We start from the raw sequence: 19,223 nt of genomic DNA, 5'->3' as shown, positions 1-19,223 counted from the left end.
ATTTGCCCAGGCCTGAGTTTTCACAGTGGTCTGTCTGTTACTAATCAAACCCAACTGTAGGTAGTCTTTCCCAGCTTAAGGAGATAGAGTGTAAGGAAAAGAGAGAGAGAGAGAGAGAGAGAGAGGAGAGTGTGACTTGAGAAAGGGAGGGTGATTTGAGAGGAAGTTGTCTTAACTCTGGAGGAGTAAGAAAGTAGGATAAACAGCTGAGACGATCTGGTTGGCGTGGAGAGCCTTGGAGGAGCTGTGAAAGAACCAGAGAGAAAGACAGTGATTAGGATGTGACTGAGATTCCCTGTCAATCCAGCCAGGAGGCGGAGAAGAGAAGAGGTGGGATTGGACGGAGGGAGAGGAGGAGAGTGAGAGAACCCCCTCCCCCCACTCCACCATTCCACCCCACCCATACTCCAGTCGTTCAGCGTCAGTGAAACCCCTAATGTGATCAAGATGGAAGCTCAAGCTATCTTTGGACTTTATACCGCGCACCGGATTTTCGGCTGGCTCCGGGGGCTCCCTGCTCTCTGCTCCCAAAAAGGGTAACGTCAGCGATGGATTTCATTTGAATCCGCAAACCCTGAGAGCATTCCTCGGGACCTGGAACTAGGACCGACATCTCAGGAAAAGGGTCATTCGTTCCTTGAGAAAGGCTTGTAGGATTGGATTTGTCTCTCCCCTGACTTTGATGGATGGCTAACTCTTCAACCCCATAGTGTTTATCCTGTGTTATCTTCTGTTATTCAGTCTTATGTTGCTACTGTGTGGGACTGGGACTGTACCCCTCTGTATTCTGGTGGAGTATTGACAGTGAAGTAACTCATCCAGYCATGTTGTGTGAAGTGGCACATGGATTACGCTAATTGAGTACATTTCACTTCTGTGTGAGAAGTTGTAAGAAGTACACAGTGCCCTCCCTAACTCAAGGGCCAGTTGACGTCAGAGGAGGAAGTCACCCCGGGTCACCCTCCATCCAACAACAGTCCTGAGGATGCTTAAGGTATAGACTGACTAGAGTCTAGAGTCTGACTAGAATCTTGTTTTGAGACCTCCTCTGGCAGCTTTCCCCCTAATAGTAGCAGACACACACACACACCTTTTCTACCGGTAATAGAATGCTCACAGCTCAAACGTCACTCCAAGTTCAAGGCAGTCAGAATGGTCAAAATGAACAGTACCTGAAAAGAGATGATGATTAACATGGTAATCTGATGCTCCAGTTGTTGAGGCCAGACGACAGATCTAGGAAGTGTTTCCCATTCAGTGCAGATGGTGGATGAGCGATATGATCTCCTAGCAACAGCCTTCACAGCCGCTCCATTACATCTGTCAGTGGGGGTCTTCAGAGAACCATTCAACGGCCGGCTGGCAATAATATACACAGATATTGGGTTGATTACAAATTTCACCCTATTCCCTATATAGTGCACTACCAGATCCCTATGGGCRCTGGTCAGAAGTAGTGCACTACATAGGAAATAGGATGTCAAACCGAAGTCTTTCAAAACCTTGTTGTCTCCAATATAAAGCAAAGACCATATTGTGACGTGATTTATGGAATATATGCTTCTTTAATTTTTTTAATGGGCAACTTCATCAGCTTTTGATAGATTGACACAATGTTTTAAAGAATCCTCCATTGTAATCCTTCCTTCTTATCACTTCGGTCGTAATGGTGCCAATTACCTTTTTTCTTTAACAGAAATGGTTGCTTATGTTACTGTGCTGCTCTGTTTAAGCCATAGTGGAGGCTGTCTGTCTGTTTGTGTGCATGTCCCTGTCTGTTTCTCTCTCTCTCTGCCTGTCTGCCTTTCTGCCTGTCTCCTCCATCACTGAGGTACGACAACATTGTCCCATCAAAGTAAACAATTATTTCAGATTAGGGTTAAGGTTAACATTTCAGTAAAGTGGTTAAGCCGCTTGGCATTTTTCAAAACAAAAACAAAAACTGTGTTACGGACTTATTATTATGCTTATTATGTAGGCCCTTCAGGCAGCCTCTTCCCCTCTGACATTCCCAGACAGTGAATGTGGCTATCCAGAGGCTCGCAGAAGGAGACACACAAACACACACAGACACATTCACAAGCTGGATGGTGAGACACACTAATAGTTCTGTTATGAATGGGTTAGAGTCATGTGACGCACAGTGGTTTCTTGACGACCTCGTCCCTGATGTGGACAAATTGCCCAGGGGCGTTGTTGGTCCTCTTCTTTTGTCATACTCATAAAATCCTTGACTAGACTTCATGGTGGAAATCTTCTGCCAAAATGTATTTAGCCATATGTGAAAGGGGTATGTATGGAGGATTCCCAGCTCTTTAATGTGTACACATGTAGGATCTTAATCTGACCACCCTGTTCCAGGAGAACTGTCCTGCATTGCAGGAAATGTAAAACCTGTAGTGTATTRYAAGTTTTAAAAGGCTTCTGAAGTTTGTAATTTCCYCTTTGAAATTTCGGACTTGATTTTCCCTTATGAAAAATGTATCAACRCCTTCCAAAAATATCAATGAATTATAAACCACATAATAGTTCACATTTCCTGTTGTTGCAGGATTATTTTCCTGATGTAACAAACTGTCTCAAATGAATATCCTACATCTGTACAGTACTTGATAGGGACTGTCTCAGTGTAATGTGTGTCCAATGTTTACAGTTTGAACTCAGGTTCACTGTCTTGTCTGGGAATGTTAAAATTAGGATGAGAACCAACTCTCTTCTCTTAACCAGTCGCATGTGAAAAAGTCTCAGCACACTTCCAGCCAGATAAAAATGTATTTTAATAATAGTGAGAAAATAAAAGTAAACCACTGTCTGAGAACTTGGTTTACCAGAAGTGGAAAGATGCTCTATACTGTCTCATAGTAGCCATTGCAGTTAACTATTCTGTTTTGTAATGTTAAAATCCTGTAATGTTCATGATTGTTCCATGTAGGCTTGACATGGGGTTCATAACTATAGCAGTAACCTGGGTTCATGTCAGCTTGGGTTCACAACAATAACAGTAACCTGGGTTCATGTCAGCTTGGGTTCATAACTATAGCAGTAACCTGGGTTCATGTCAGCTTGGGTTCACAACTATAGCAATGACCAGGGTCCATGTCAGCATACACAGACAACTCAGTTTATAATATCGCAAAGAACACAAACAAAACATGATTACAGTACTCTTATTAACCCCTCCTCCCTAAAGTTTGCTAACCCCATAACCTGAGTAACTCATAACCTGAGTAACTCAACCTGAGTAACTCATAACCTGAGTAACCCATAACCTGAGTAACCCATAACCTGAGTATCCCATAACCTGAGTAACTCATAACCTGAGTAACTGATAACCTGAGTAACTCATGACCTGAGTAACTCAACCTGAGTAACTCATAACCTGAGTAACTCATAAACTGAGTAACCTATAACCTGAGTAACCCATATCCAGAGTAACCCATAACCTGAGTAACCCATAACCTGAGTAACCTATAACCAGAGTTACTGATAACCTGAGTAACTAATTCCCACCCCTCTCTTTCTCTCTTACAGGAAGCTCAATAGAACTGCACTCTCTGGTCCGCCATTTTGGTTCTACGTCTTTAAAGGGCTCTATGGTTAGCAGTGGGAGTCCGCCCASCATGCTTGTCGRCATACGGAAAAGAAGTTGGGAGGATCACGTGACTCACCGCTCCGGGTTACAGTACAGCTACGACGACCTGGACCTGGTCTGTTGCCATGGTGTCAGCGGCGACGGGCCTCGGCTYGCATCGGAGGGGTCCAAGCAGGGGCGCAGGGAACGATGTGCCTCCATGCCGGAGTGCTGTCACCGGCCACGCCCCGATGGCCTCAACAATGGGTCGGGTCACAYATTGGAGTTTGTGACCTCGGTCAACYTGGAGGACAATGGCGATCACTCTGAGCCGGGGCACGTGATGTCAGCAGGCGACTTTGATTCAACTGTTGTCCCTGTGTTCCYGGSTGASCMGMTAGACGGCTCTGATGTGGCTGTTGATGATGATGACCTCACCAGGAGGCTGACGGAGTCTGAACCTGGAGGAATGCCGGACGCTGGTGTGGACTCAGTTGGCATCCAATCTCACTGTGACCTGGGCAATGGGATTCTTCAYCCAAAGCCAAACATCATCTGCACTGCAMACAGCGGTCATGAGGATGAGGATGACATTGAGGATGGCACCGATGATAACGAGCATCCCAACGTTGTTGACGACCGCGTTGCAATCATTGTTCAATCTGTCTCTGTTGACGAAGGACAAAGGAAAGGGTCTCTATCTGTCCGGACATGGATTTTCACTGGCTTTTCTGTTGGTGAGAAAAACTGGCAGGACATTCAGAACTCCTGGAGACAATGTGCCGACCATACAGACGGTCAGGCTTGGACTTCCAGAACCTTAGTGGACACACAGACCCAGTCTCCTCATACTGAAGTTGAACCACAGGAGAGGCCTCTCCACCTTGGATGAAAGCAACATTATGACCCGGGTAAAGAACAGGAAGTAATACAGCCAGCGGCCATTTTGGATTCCTCAAACAAACCAGATACAATAGTGATGTAATATCAGATGTTAACGTGGAGATCTTGGAGGCTTCCTGTTGCAGCGTTATGGAGGGGGAAGCTATGGGGTAGACATTGAGAGTAAAGCCTTAGAATGGAAGGCTGAGGATAGTGTTGAAGATGCTGACGGATTGAATGTTCAGAGGAAATGTATGAAAGTAGTGATAAATTTGACCAGATTTGAGGGGGCAACATGCTGTGTATTGGATTGCAGACAAACAGAACAAGAGCGGATGATAGCATGAGGACTGATGATGGTGTGAAATAGCTCGGGACCAGACAGTGTTGAGAAAGGAGGATGTTGACATGGTGGAGATGGAAGGGACCCGAGGAGTGGAAAGGGCTCTGGAATGTGCAGGAGAAAACCCCTGAGGATCAAGGCAGTTGTGGAGTCTGTGCAGTGTTTTTGTGTGTCAACAGTGCAACATTCCTGAGGACCTGGACAGACGCCCATTAGCTGGACAGCAGAATCTTGAAAGTTTCAAAAAATGGAGGAATACAGGATTGGACTACCGTAGAGGACACGGATCGGTCCAATGAATACAGGTGCATTTGATAACCTCACAGTGCGAGAATACGAGTGCGGCTTGGGTCCAAAGACTCAACGTGTTCTGAAGAACTAACCTCGGCTGTAACAGCCAAGGACAGCACAGCGATGGAGGCTCAAAGCTGAACACCATCCATGAGATGAACCAATCTGAAGCAGAGGATGACCTCAGTCCTACTGGGAGACAGGGGCTTCGGACATGGGTATACCACCTCTCCAGCAGCCGGCTGCCCAATATGGACATCTCAGTCAACCAACGTGTCCTAAGGAGGCAAAATGAGCCCTTGCTGGAGAGATGCCATGGCAACCAAGCCCCTGTTAAACAATTAGGTGAGCTCACCTGTTTTAGAGCAGCCGACGGTCCGAAAGAACAGGACAGGCCCGGTGATACACAAGCTTGTAAACCGGAGGCGATTGAGGAAGTAACGCATCCAGCAACACGGGCAACACTCACTTGGCGACAAGGGCTTCAGACGTGAGCGAAGGCAATCGGGATAACAAGGGGAGGACCATGTGGTGAAACTTCGCACTAGAAAGGTAAGCTATCAAATCAGTTCTCCGTTGAATGGGGTCAGGCTTTGTCTGGTTGTGTGTGTGTGTTGTGTGTGTTGTGTGTGTGTGTGTGTGTGTGTGTGTGTGTGTGTGTGTGTGTGTGTGTGTGTTGTGTGTGTGTGTGTGTGTGTGTTTGTAGTGTGTGTGTGGTGTGTGTGTGTCGCAGTGTGTGGGTGTGTGTGCTGTGTGTGTGTGTGTGTGTGTGTGTGTGTGTGTGTGGGGTGGGAGGCGAGGGCCGTCTGGTGCGGAGTGGTCTGAAGTGGTTCGTGTGCTACACACACTAATGTTCGTTACTTTGCTGTGTATATGAGTGTTGTGCTGAGTCTAACTTGGCACTATGGTAATCCCTTTCTTACTGTCAGTTATTGGGCGGTGGTTGAAACATTTAAGTCCAGCACACAAATCATTATGTCCGCGCTGTGCTGGCGTGCTCTCGGAAAAACAATGACTTCCACTTTCACATGCGTTACCCATCTGTGATACTCATTTGGGTGATGCTGTAAAATGTTTGACACTTTTCATATGTTCTGCTATGCAAACACATAGTTTTCCTCCTAAAGGTGCATGGAAGTATGGTGTGTGAGAAGCCATTGGGAAACAATAGCCAGAGCGGAGTGGACCGATAGGGCAATTCTGGCAGTATGCCAGATGGGCTGGTCCGATTGTTATAGCTCGAGTAGGATCTAAACTATTAGTGTTTGGCTAATATTCGGGAGAAAGAATTGCGTCTGAGTGGGTGACCTCTGTGCGGGCCCGTATATCTGGTCAGTCATCCGTGCACACCAGCGCTTGGGTCGGAGTAGCTACCAGCAGTCCAGACAGCCTTAGTTAGCATCCCTGAGCGTGAAGATCTCAAACCGCGCTGAGCAATACCTCACACACTGTTTATACAGCATTTAAACCTTACGTGCCTTACTAGTCTGTCAATAGCTCTTGCACTATATTCCTATCCCCGGACAAGTTAAAACACCATATATACAATAAGCTGTTATAGGGAAGTCGATAAGTACGACCAGTTGTGCAATAGTGAGGACTCTAGATCGACTCAATTGGCAATACCTTGCACTTGTTTATACCCTTTTAGCCAAAGTTGCTGAGCACTGTTGGACCACTAAGGCTGTGTTAGTACATAGTTAGAGTACGAGGTTAGTGCCAGCCTGATGGCAGCACAACACCAATATCACCATACCTGGACTGTTTATCTCTATTATGGCTGTACGTGCTGCTGACCCTTAGCAACACACCACAACAGAACATTGATCTTACAGAGTGTGTTAGCCTATTTACGAGTCTCTTCGTGTTTTATAAGTAGGCCCACTTGGGAGAGGCGCTCCGCCCCTGCCAGCACTCATGCACGTCATAGGGCTCTTACCAGACACAATACTGTGTCCTTCCCTGTTCGTGGTTGCTCGCTTCGCGACTTGCCAACGTCAAGCCATTTACGTCGTACATATGGGTTGAGACACCTACCGATAATCGTGGTTAGCCTCGGTCTGTAGTATTGTGACATTTTTCTATAAACGGATGTAGTCCCTGCATGGTCCTCTAAAGAAAGGAAGGGTTGATTGTGGCCTGTGAAGGTGAGTACATGCGCTGTAGTCTTTAGACTTTTCTCACTAAGACAATGTCACTCCGCCATGCGTGACACCGATGATAGTCCTCCAGGTGCAATCTGTGACTGGATATGTCAAAGGTCTGGTGAAATTGCATAATGCCTCTAGCGCTTCGATGTGGCCGTCTGCTTCAACATATAAGTCTCGCGTTTGATGCAGTAGCTTTGTCTGAGTTGCCAAAAAGCAGTGTCAGGTGCAAAAAACCCAGAAGCCTGTGAGTCACTGTCCTCAGATAAACATAGAAGACCATGAAGCTCTTATTGTGGACATCTCCAGATTCAAGTCTCCGGCTGAGAATGTCTCCACTGTGATTTCAGGTGGGAGCATTGCAAAAACGACCATCTATTTGTCATATGGGAAAGAGTTGTTCGACATTACACAAGCGTTTGAAGTACTTTTGCGCTGGCGTCGGCGATTTACTTAACTAAATGCTCTGGAGTGGTTCAGTTAGGAGAAGCTAACATAGTGAGTCTCAACTAGGGTCTTCCCTCTTCTCTCGTCTCCGCTCATCGCTCTCGCTCCCTCTCTCTTCTCTCTCGCGATCTCTCTCTTCTCTCCTCCTCTACGTCCCCTACCTCCAGGCATTTGAGCGTTCAGTATAACGGCATGGACCAAGTCGAACTCAATCAGTGTCCTATTAACCCCCAGCCGGGAATCGTGTAGAGATTGGTCTAGATATGGTCATTGTAAGAGCCGCTTATTTGCTTGCTCAACTACAGCACAAACAGTCAGATACGCGGTCTCACCAAATATGGGTTGATGTTTTAGACTTCTCATATGTACGGAGACATAGGAGAGAGAGGGGGGCAGGGAGAGAGAGAGAGAGAGAGAGAGAGAGAGAGAGAGAGAGAGAGAGAAGAGAGAGAGAGAGAGAGAGAGAGAGAGAGAGAGAGAGAGAGAGAGTAGAGGTAGAGAGTTAGAGGTTAGGAGTTAAAAGGTAAAGTATGCCACACTTCTTAAATGCAGACAGACCACTGAGGTCAGGGAAGGAAGCGAGGTTTTAGGCGTTCATACAGTATCGGTGGTTGTCTCCATTCACAACAGGAGTGTCTAACTGTGTTAGAGAGAGAACCCACCTGCAAGGACACACACTTGTGAGGAAACCAAAACCACTGAGAATTTGCCCCTTCAAATACACATGTTGTTTTTTTACCCATCATTGTTGCTGTTGTTGGTTGCTTGATTCTCTGAACCAGTCCGTCCTTTTACAGTTCAAGACACCTCACTAAAGAACTCATTGTCACACTTGGATTGCAAGCGAGACGTCAGTGACGCACACAGCGAGGCCCTTACATAAGGGAAAAGTTAAGCACATCATCATGCATGACCATTTCCATCTACAGTAGGCTACATAGAATAGAGGTCTGTGTATCCAGTGAACAGTTTTGCCATAAGACAGAAGGACGCCCATCTCCTCACAAACACTTCATGCATGCACCACACACACACACACATCACACACACACACACACACCCACACACACACACATCTCATAAAATGTCCAGAGGTCTTTTTGTGCAAATTGTAACAGGGTTTCTTTGAACTAATGATTCCAGCCCTTATGATGTCATCCCAGCTCTTCTGTAGATGGTCACAGAAGCAGAAAGCCCCACCCAGAGGGAGAAAGAGGAGGGAAAATGATGGAGGGAGGGAGGAAGAGGGATGGAGGGAGAGAAAGAGGAGAGGAAGGATGAGGATAGGGGAGGGGAGAGTGATACAGTTGAGGGGGGATACAGACAGAGAGAGAGAGAGAGAGAGAGAGAGAGAGAGAGAGAGAGAGAGAGAGAGAGAGAGAGAGAGAGAGAGGAGAAAACAAGAGAGAAAAATCAAAAGAAGGGAAGAGAGAAAGATGGCGACACAGTCTTAATGCAGACAGACCACCTGATACGGTAGTATACAGACCTGCTATGACAGACAGATCACCTGATAGGTCTAGTATAAAGACCTGCTATGACAGACAAGACACTGAGGTCAGGTAGACCTTCTATGACAGACAGATACCTGATAGGTCAGTATAAGACCTGCTACGAAACAGACACGCATGAAGGTATTTTAAGACCTGACTATGACAGACAGACCACCTGAGAGTCAGCTGTAAGACCTGCTATGACAGACAGACCACCTGATAGGTCAGTTTAAGACTGCTATGACAGACAGCCCACCTGATAGGTCAGTGTAAGACTGCTTATGACAGCAGACCACCTGAGGTCAGTGTAAGACCTGCTGTGACAGACAGATCACCTGAGTCAGTGTAAGACCTGTTTATGACAGACAAGTATCACCTGATAGGTCAGTGTAGACCTGTTTAGACAGACAGGCCACTGATAGGTCAGTCGTAAGACCTGCTAATGACAGACAGACCACCTGATAGGTCAGTGTAAGACCTGTTATGACAGACAGACCACTGAGAGTCAGTGTAAGACCTGCTATGACCGACACAGATCACCTATTAGGTCATCGTATAGACCTGCTACGAAGACAGACCACCTGATAGGTAATTTTAAGAAACCTGCTATGACAGACAGCCCACGCTGAGGTCATGTAAGACCTGCTATGACAGAAGGAGCACACACTGATAGGTCAGTGTAAGACCTGCGATGACAGACAGCCCACCTGAATAGGTCAGTGTAAGCCTGGCTTGACAGACAGACCAACCTGGGTAGTGTAAGACCTGCTGTGACAGACAGATCACCCTGAGGTTCCAAGTGTAAAGACCTTTATGACAGACAGATCACCTGATGGTCAGTGTTAAAAGCCCTGTTATGACAGACCAGGCCACCTTGATAGGGCAGTGTAACAAAGACCCTGCTATGACAGACAGACACCTGATAGGCTCAGTGTTAAGACCTGTTATGACGACAGACCACCTGAGGGTCAGTGTAAGAGCTGCTATGACAACAGGATCACCTGATAGGTCAGTATAAGACCTCGCTATACGACAGACCACCTGATAGTAATTTTATAAGACCTGCTATGACAGAACAGACCACTGAGGTCGTGTAAAGACCTTGCTATGATCAGAACAGGACCACCTGATAGTCGCTGTAAAAGACCTGCTATGACAGACAGGCCACTGATAGGTCAGTGTAAGACCTGCACTTTGGACAGACAGACACCCTGACTAGTCAGTTTAAGACTTTATGACAGACAGACACCTGATAGGTCAGATGTAGACTGCGTATGACAGACAGACCACCTGAAGTCAGTGTAAGAACCCTGCCTATGACAGAGAGACCACCTGAGGTCGAGTGTAAGACTGCTATGACAGACAGGCCACCTGAGGTCAAGTACTTAAGACCTGCCATGACAGACACGACCACCTGATAGGTCAGTAATAAGACCTGCTATGACAGACAAGACCACCTGATAGGTCAGATAAACATTGTACATTACATTCAGTCATTAGCGCAGACGCTCTTATCCAGGCGACTCTACAGATTGCAAGTTTCATACATATTCATCCTGGTCCCCCCGTGGGAATGGACCCACAACCCTGGCGTTGCAAGCGCCAATGCCTCTACCAACTGAGCCGCACGGGACCACTAAAACCTGCAGGTTAACAGGGAATAATAAAATAAGTGAGTGACAAGAAAGTGAAAGGAGTGGTGGCAGGAGAAGGGAGGAAAGACAACAGGAAAAGAGGGTAATAAAAAAAAGGATATAAAAATATATAATTGGAGAGGGGGGGCTTTTTCTTAAGACGACTGGACAATGTAAGAAGAAAACGGAGGACATGTGGAAGCGAACCAAGAGGACAGGAGAGAAAGGAGAAGGGCACGGAGAGGTTGCCCAATTCAATTGAGTGCATCTGATGATTCCCATCCCAGGATGCTTATCAAGTACTTTCTGTGGTCTCCCAGGACTATTGAATCAAAGCCTTAGTTGATACTAATACTCTTCTGCATGCACTAACTCGAGACCTTTCTTTGTCATTCCCAGGCCCATTTCAATCCACACATAGAAATGCTCAACGTAATGCTTTTTCAGGGACTAAGGAAAAACGTCCTAAACAGTGCAGTCCTGTCTGTGTTATGTATTATGTATTAGAGTTGACGTGAGGCAATAAATTATACCTGCTCCCTTCCCTTAAAAAGAGAGCAAGAAAGACATGACTAAAGATGAACAGGCTTATTGAATGATAGTCAGTTAGGCTGTTATCTAACCCAAAGTTGGGGACCAACAGAAGACAAGAAAGATCGAGGCCTAGAGTATCTTTAGCGGTTTTTGCCCAGAAATAAATAAAGACACAGTTAAATTAGCATAATCACTGATGTTCTCCTTGAATCAAAAATAGTCAAATAATAGAGGGCTAGATGCCGTTTAAAGAGTTGGGCCAGTAACAGAAAGATTGCTGGTTCAATCCCTGAGTACGACTTGGTGAACAATCTGTCGATGTGCCCGTTGAGCAAGCACTTAGCCTAATTTATTCCTGTAAGTGCGCTCTGTATAATGCGTCTGCTAATTATTAAATGTAAATCAATGTTACCAGAAATTTTAGTACAAATATATTCTTTCACTCCCTCTCTCCTCTCTTATCTGTCCCCCTCCCTCCCTCCTCCCTCCTCCCTCCTCCCTCTCGCTCCCTCCCCATTCCTCGCTAACCTCCCACCTGTAACGAGTTTCTAGAGGGAGCAGGAGCTTTCGTCTGGGACTCTCCATGGTGTAACTAGCTGACTGAGCTAGACCAACTGCCAGTGAGATCGATCACGGCCATCAGCGCTCCTCCTCCTCCTTCACTCTCCATGGGCCATCACCCCACGCTCAGAGACCACCACCGACGGGTCAGTACCAGTACACAGAGACAACTTTTACCATTTACAATATTGTCTCTAATTCTAGACATTCAGTTACATAGCATTGTTTAAATATTCCCCATGTAATGTTAATGGGGAGCTAACATGGCCGCCATATAATGTTGAACGTGTCATGAAAATGCATCACAATGCAGAAACCTCAACTGCCCAACTCTCTAAATACAATGGCTCTGTCAGTAACTAGCTTAGACATTACAGGGAGACAGTCAGTACCTAGCTAGCTTCAAGGAGAACCTAATTGATAACATGGCTAGTTTCAAGAGAACCTAATACTAGCTAGCTAGCTTACAGGACGAACCTAATACTAACCTGGCTGGCTTCAGAAGAACCTCATTACTAACCTGGCTAGCTTTAGGATCACCTAAATACTAACACTGGCTAGCTTTAGGCGCTAACCTAATACTAACCTGGCTAGCCTTTAGGAAAGCCTATATACTAACCTGGCTTAGCTTTAGGAGACCCTAATACTAACTCATGGCTAGCTTTAGGAGTAACCAGATAACTAACCTGGCAGCTTTTAGGAGAACCTAATACTAACCTGGCTAGCTTCAGGAGAACCTAATACTAACCTGGCTAGCTTTAGGATAATAAGTAATAGAATAGCTAGCCAGGTTAGTATTATGGCAATAGCCATAAACTATTGCTCTAAAGTGTATCTCTAAACCAATCAATGTCCTTCCTCAGTTGCAGGAAGTGGATTTAGACTCAGTAAAGGCCGTTGGGACAGTGTCAAGCACTTCTCAGTCAGTGAATACTCCACAACAGCATCAAGTATCCTACTGACCTCCGCTAGGCCGCTAGGCCGACTGCTGCTCCCAGGACCAAACCCTAATCAGTCAATCATTGTGACGCTCACACTTTAACCCAGGTTTCAACCTCAAATCAACGATATAGGGTGTCAAGGTTTTGGGGATCATTTCAATTGAAGTGTTAGGTTTGGTCACATTTTACCCTACCATTTCAAACAAAATCCACAACAGGGGTCTTTGTTTGTGACGGATCTGTCAAACAACAACAGAGGTTTTAAGGTTTGGGTTTTTTTCAAGGCAAATTCGCGTTTTGTGACGGATCTGTCAAAGTTGATGTCAGTCAAAAGTGTAAAGGATCTCTGGTTCCTTTTAACCTGACATCTGTCTCTTAATGGATCTCTGGTTCGTTCTAACCTGACATCTGTCTCTTAATGCATCTCTGGTTCCTTTTAACCTGACATCTGTCTCTTAATGGATCTCTGGTTTTGTCTAGCCTGAAATCTGTCTCTTAATGAATCTCTGGTTCGTTCTAACCTGAAATCTGTCTCTTAATGGATCTCTGGTTCGTTCTTGCCTGAAATCTGTCTCTTAATGAATCTCTGGTTCGTTCTAACCTGAAATCTGTCTCTTAATGGATCTCTGGTTCGTTCTAACCTGAAATCTGTCTCTTAATGCATCTCTGGTTTTGTCTAGCCTGAAATCTGTCTCTTAATGCATCTCTGGTTTTGTCTAGCCTGAAATCTGTCTCTTAATGGATCTCTGGTTTTGTCTAGCCTGAAATCTGTCTCTTAATGGATCTCTGGTTCGTTCTAACCTGACATCTGTCTCTTAATGGATCTCTGGTTTTGTCTAACCTGAAATCTGTCTCTTAATGCATCTCTGGTTCGTTCTAACCTGAAATCTGTCTCTTAATGAATCTCTGGTTCCACCTGTCTCTTAATCTCTGGTTTTGTTCAGCCTGAAATCTGTCTCTTAATGGGTCGGCCAGCTGGTCGCTCAACTGAGCAGCTATAGCAGGAGGTACGGGGCATTTAACACCAGGCCAACTGTGTGATTAGGTTTAGACCCCATCGGAGAAGGGAGAGAAGGCTTATTGCCTTTCTTTACACACCTCAAGTCCCTCCAATCCCTCTGTCTGTGTCTGTTTACTATACAGTCCCTTGAGGAGTGTTTGCAGTGCACTTAGTGAGCTGGCAAGGCACAAGTCACGCWCTAAAACCCAGAGAGGTTCTCACAGACRGATGGAGGGATGGACAGACAGYGAACACACAYGCACGCGTACACACAGACACAYACACACAAACACACACAGACACACACACACAATCACACACAGAGTGACTCTGACTGGTAGGAATGTGGCCCAGTCATTCCGAGGGCCTGGTTCCTTGGCAGACTGCTAAAGCCCGTAATTAGCAGGTTCCTGGGTCTTGAGCCGCCTCGCCCCAACAAAAGGGTCGGGGGGGGGGGAGCTGGGGTCGTGACAGGACAGACCAAGTGGGGCGAAGGGGGCCGAGGGAGGGGGTGGGACTTTGTTCAAAAGAGATTTACATCTTGACCTCTTCAGTCGCTCACTTAATGGCTTTTCTGTCTGACTGTGTTGTCTTTGTGTTTTTKGGACAAGCACACAATGAAGACACAGGTGGGTTGACCATTTCTTGGACAAATCTTCTGGGACTGAATCACTTTATCCAGTGTTTGTTTTTGGCTGTTGTCTTGTGATTGAGGGGACGCTGAATTAGACACTGCTATTCTATTGACAAATTGCCACATAGAAAGACATACAACATTATGAGTTGTTAAAAAGAGATGATATCAAAGGTTATGCTCTTATCTGTTGTTTACAAAAGCACCGGAAGTTCTATGGGGTTCCAGGGTTCACTTCCGCTCCTCTTCAAAAAACGGTTAAAAAGTTTATTTCAAAGGTTATGGTATTTTAACAAGTAATTCAACACTTGAGAATGGAAGAAGGTCGTTATACAGAATCTATCGCTTAATCTCGTGAGTTATTTGTTATTTATCAGCAGAGAACTGTGCTATCCAGACAAAATACTAGATAGGTGATTGGCTTTGTATCTTTAAACAGGAAAAACTGATTTCTGTGTTATCTGTTGTCATTCCTCTTCCATATATAAAAAAACAAACATCCTCTCACTGTCAACTGCATTAATTTTCACCAACTTAACATAAGTTAAGTAAATATTTGCATGAATATAACAAGATTCAATAACTGAGACATAAACTGAACAAGTTCCACAGACATGTGACTAACAGATATGGAATAATGTGCCCCTGAACAAAGGGGGGGTCACAATCAAAAGTAACAGTCAGTATCTGGTGTGGCCACCAGCTGCATTAAGTACTCCAGTACATATTCTCGTGGACTGTACAGATTTTGCCAGTTCTTGATGTGAGATGTTTAACCCACTCTTCCCACCAAAGGCACCTGCAAGTTCCATACATTTCTGGGGAATGGCCTAGCCCTCACCCTCCGATCCAACAGGTACCAGACGTGCTCAATGGGATTAGATCCTGGGCTCTTCGCTGGCCATGGCAGAACACTGACAATCCTGTCTTGCAGGAAATCACGCACAGACAAGCAGTATGGCTGTGGCCATTGTCATGCTGGAGGGTCATGTACTGCAGGAAGGGTACCACATGAGGAGAGAAGGATGTCTTCCCTGTAACACACAGCATGACTTTGCCTGAATTGAAAACAAGTCAGTCCGATGATGCTGTGCACACCGCCCCAGACCATGACGGACCCTCCACCTCCAATTCGTCCGTCTCCAGAGTACAGCTTCGGTGTAACGCTCATTCCTTCGACGATAACACGAATCCGACATCACCCTGGTGAGACAAACCGCAACTCGTCAGTGAAGGCACTTTTTGCCAGTCCTGTCTGGTCCAGCGACGGTGGGTTTGTGCCATAGGCAACGTTGTTGCCGGTGATGTCTGGTGAAGACCTGCCTTACAACAGGCCTACAAGCCCTCGGTCCAGCCTCTCAAAGCCTATTGTGGACAGTCTGAGCACTGATGGAGGGATTGTGCGTTCCTGGTGTAACTCGGGCAGTTGTTGTTACCATCCTGTACCTGTCCCGCAGGTGTGATGTTCGGATGTACCGATCCTGTACAGGTGTTGTTACATGTGGTCTGCCACTGCGAGGATGATCAGCTGTCCATCCTGTCTCCCTGTAGCGCTGTCTTAGGCGTCTCACAGTACGGACATTGCAATTTATTGCCCTGGCCACATCTGCAGTCTCATGCCTCCTTCACTATGCCTAAGGCACGTTCACGCAGATGAGCAGGGACTCTGGGCATCTTTCTTTTGGTGTTTTTCAGAGTCAGTAGAAAGGCCTCTTTAGTGTCCTAAGTTTTCATAACTGTGACCTTAATTGCCTACCGTTTGTAAGCTGTTAGTGTCTTAACGACCGTTCCACAGGTGCATGTTCATGAATTGTTTATGGTTCATTGAACAAGCATGGGAAACAGTGTTCAAACCCTTTCAATGAAGATCTGTGAAGTTATTTGGATTGTTACGAATTATCTTTGTAAGACAGGGTCCTGAAAAAGGGACATTTCTTTTTTCTCTGAGTTATTGTGTTATATATGTCAAAACCTGAAGAAGAGTTTCAGAATAAAAAGGTTGGTTTTTATTTTATTATTTTTTACATGCATTTCACATTCATCCTCTATCATGCAGTGCTGGTTACAGACCAAAGGTTGAGATGAGAAGTTTATAGTTTTATTCTTAGACATATGTCTTAGTGCTCTTTAGTGATGATGTAACTGCAGACCTGTTCCAGGCCTTATAGACGAACTTCCACGAGCTGAAAGAGACAAGCTGAAGAGACGAACTGAAAAGACGAGCTAAAGAGATGAGCTAAAGGGACAAACTAAAGATATGAGCTGAAGAGACGAGCTGAAGACGAGTTAAAGAGACGAGCTGAAGATACGAACTTAAGAGACGAGCTAAAGAGATGAGCTGAAGATACGAACTTAAGAGACGAGTTAAAGAGACGAGCTGAAGATACGAACTTAAGAGACGAGCTAAAGAGATGAGCTGAAGAGATGAGCTGAAGAGAGAGCTAAGAGACAATACGTAAAAAAGACGAGCTGAAGAGACGAAGCTAAAGAGACTGAGCTAGAGATGAGCTGAAGGCGAGTTAAAGAGACGAGCTGAAGATACGAACTTAAGAGACGAGCTAAAGAGATGAGCTGAAGAGATGAGCTAAAGAGACGAAATTAAGAGACGAGCTGAAGAGAAACGAGCTAAAGAGACGAGCTGAAGAGACGAGCTGAAGAGACGAGCTGAAGAGACGAACTGAAGAGACGAGCTGAAGATCCTTATCCCAGTCTGCTGTTCCCACATGCTTCAAGAGGGCCACCATTGTTCCTGTTCCCAAGAAAGCTAAGGTAACTGAGCTAAACGACTATCGCCCCGTAGCATCACTTCCGTCATCATGAAGTGCTTTGAGAGACTAGTCAAGGACCATATCACCTCCACCCTACCGGACACCCTAGACCCACTCCAATTTGCTTACCGACCCAATAGGTCCACAGACGACGCAATCGCAACCACACTGCACACTGCCCTAACCCATCTGGACAAGAGGAATACCCATGTGAGAATGCTGTTCATCGATTACAGCTCAGCATTTAACACCATAGTACCCTCCAAACTCGTCATCAAGCTCGAGACCCTGGGTCTCGACCCCGCCCTGTGCAACTGGGTCCTGGACTTCTGACGGGCCGCCCCCAGGTGGTGAGGGTAGGTAACAACATCTCCACCCCGCTGATCCTCACACTGGGGCCCCACAAGGGTGCGTTCTGAGCTCTCCTGTACTCCCTGTTCACCCACGACTGCGTGGCCATGCACGCCTCCAACTCGATCATCAAGTTTGCGGATGACACTACAGTGGTAGGCTTGATCACCAAACAACGACGAGACGGCCTACAGGGAGGAGGTGAGGGCCCTCGGAGTGTGGTGTCAGGAAAATAACCTCATACTCAACGTCAACAAAACAAGGAGATGATTGTGGACTTCAGGAAACAGCAGAGGGAGCACCCCCTATCACAATCGACGGGTCAGTAGTGGAGAAGGTGGAAAGTTTTAAGTTCCTCGGTGTACACATCACGGAACAAACTGAATTGGTCCACCCACACAGACCGGTTGTGAAGAAGGAGCAGCAGCGCTCTTCAACCTCAGGAGGCTGAAGAAATTCGGCTTGTCACCAAAAGCACTCACAAACTTCTACAGATGCACAATCGGAGCATCCTGTCGGGCTGTATCACCGCTTGGTACGGCAACTGCTCCGCCCACAACCGTAAGGCTCTCCAGAGGGTAGTGAGGTCTGCAGAACGCATCACCAGGGGCAAACTACCTGCCCTCCAGGACACCTACACCCGATGTCACAGGAAGGCCATAAAGATCATCAAGGACAACAACACCCAAGCCACTGCCTGTTCACCCCGCTATCATCCAGAAGGCGAGGTCAGTACAGGTGCATCAAAGCAGGGACCGAGAGACTGACAGCTTCTATCTCAAGGCCATCAGACTGTTAAACAGCCACCACTAACATTTAGCGGCCGCTGCCAACATACTGACTCAATAAACTCAGCCACTTTAAAAATGGGAATTGATGGAAATTATGTAAAAATGTACCACTAGCCACTTTAAGCAATGCCACTTAATACAATGTTTTACCTCCTACATTACCCATCTCATATTGTATATACTGTACTCTAATCATCTACTGAATCTTGCCATCTTTATGCAATACATGTACCACTAGCCACCTTAAACTATGCCACTTTATGTTTACATACCCTACAGTACTCATCTCATATGTATATCCGTACTCTATACCATCTACTGCATCTGCCATGCCGTTCTGTACCACCACTCATCCATATATCTTTATGTACATATTCTTTATCCCTTCACACTTGTGTGTGTGTGTAGGTAGTAGCGTGGAATTGTTAGGTTAGATTACTGTTGGTTATTACTGCATTGTCGGAACTAGAGCACAAGCATTTCGCTACACTCGCATTAACATCTGCTAACCATGTGTATGTGACTAATAAAATTTGATTTGATTTGATTTGAAGAGACGAGCTAAGAGACAAACTATAGAGATGAGCTGAAGAGACGAGCTAAAGAGACGAGCTGAAAGGACGAGCTGAAGAGACGAGCTGAAGAGATGAACTTAAGAGACGAGCTGAAGAGACAAACTAAAGAGACGAGCTGAAGAGATGAATTGAAGAGACGAGCTGAAAAGACGAGCTGAAGAGACGAGCTGAAGAGACGAGCTGAAGAGATGAACTTAAGAGACGAGCTGAAGAGACAAACTAAAGAGACGAGCTGAAGAGATGAATTGAAGAGACGAGCT

At 45.9% G+C, this 19,223-nt stretch overlaps 1 protein-coding gene across 1 annotated transcript; it reads left to right on the top strand.

Annotated features, from left to right (window-relative positions):
• The first annotated feature begins 214 nt into the window (after positions 1-214).
• Positions 215-4,934, top strand: LOC112077455 (uncharacterized). The gene is made up of 2 exons (XM_024143963.2): positions 215-994; positions 3,532-4,934. Exon 2 carries the CDS (start codon positions 3,594-3,596, stop codon positions 4,461-4,463), a length of 870 nt encoding a protein of 289 aa, XP_023999731.1. The 5' UTR covers positions 215-994; positions 3,532-3,593; the 3' UTR covers positions 4,464-4,934.
• Positions 4,935-19,223: the final 14,289 nt, after the last annotated feature.

The sequence above is a fragment of the Salvelinus sp. IW2-2015 genome, unplaced genomic scaffold, assembly GCF_002910315.2.
Source record: "Salvelinus sp. IW2-2015 unplaced genomic scaffold, ASM291031v2 Un_scaffold4583, whole genome shotgun sequence".
NCBI classification, from domain to species: Eukaryota; Metazoa; Chordata; class Actinopteri; order Salmoniformes; family Salmonidae; genus Salvelinus; species Salvelinus sp. IW2-2015.
This window is presented reverse-complemented; position numbering and strand designations above follow the sequence as displayed.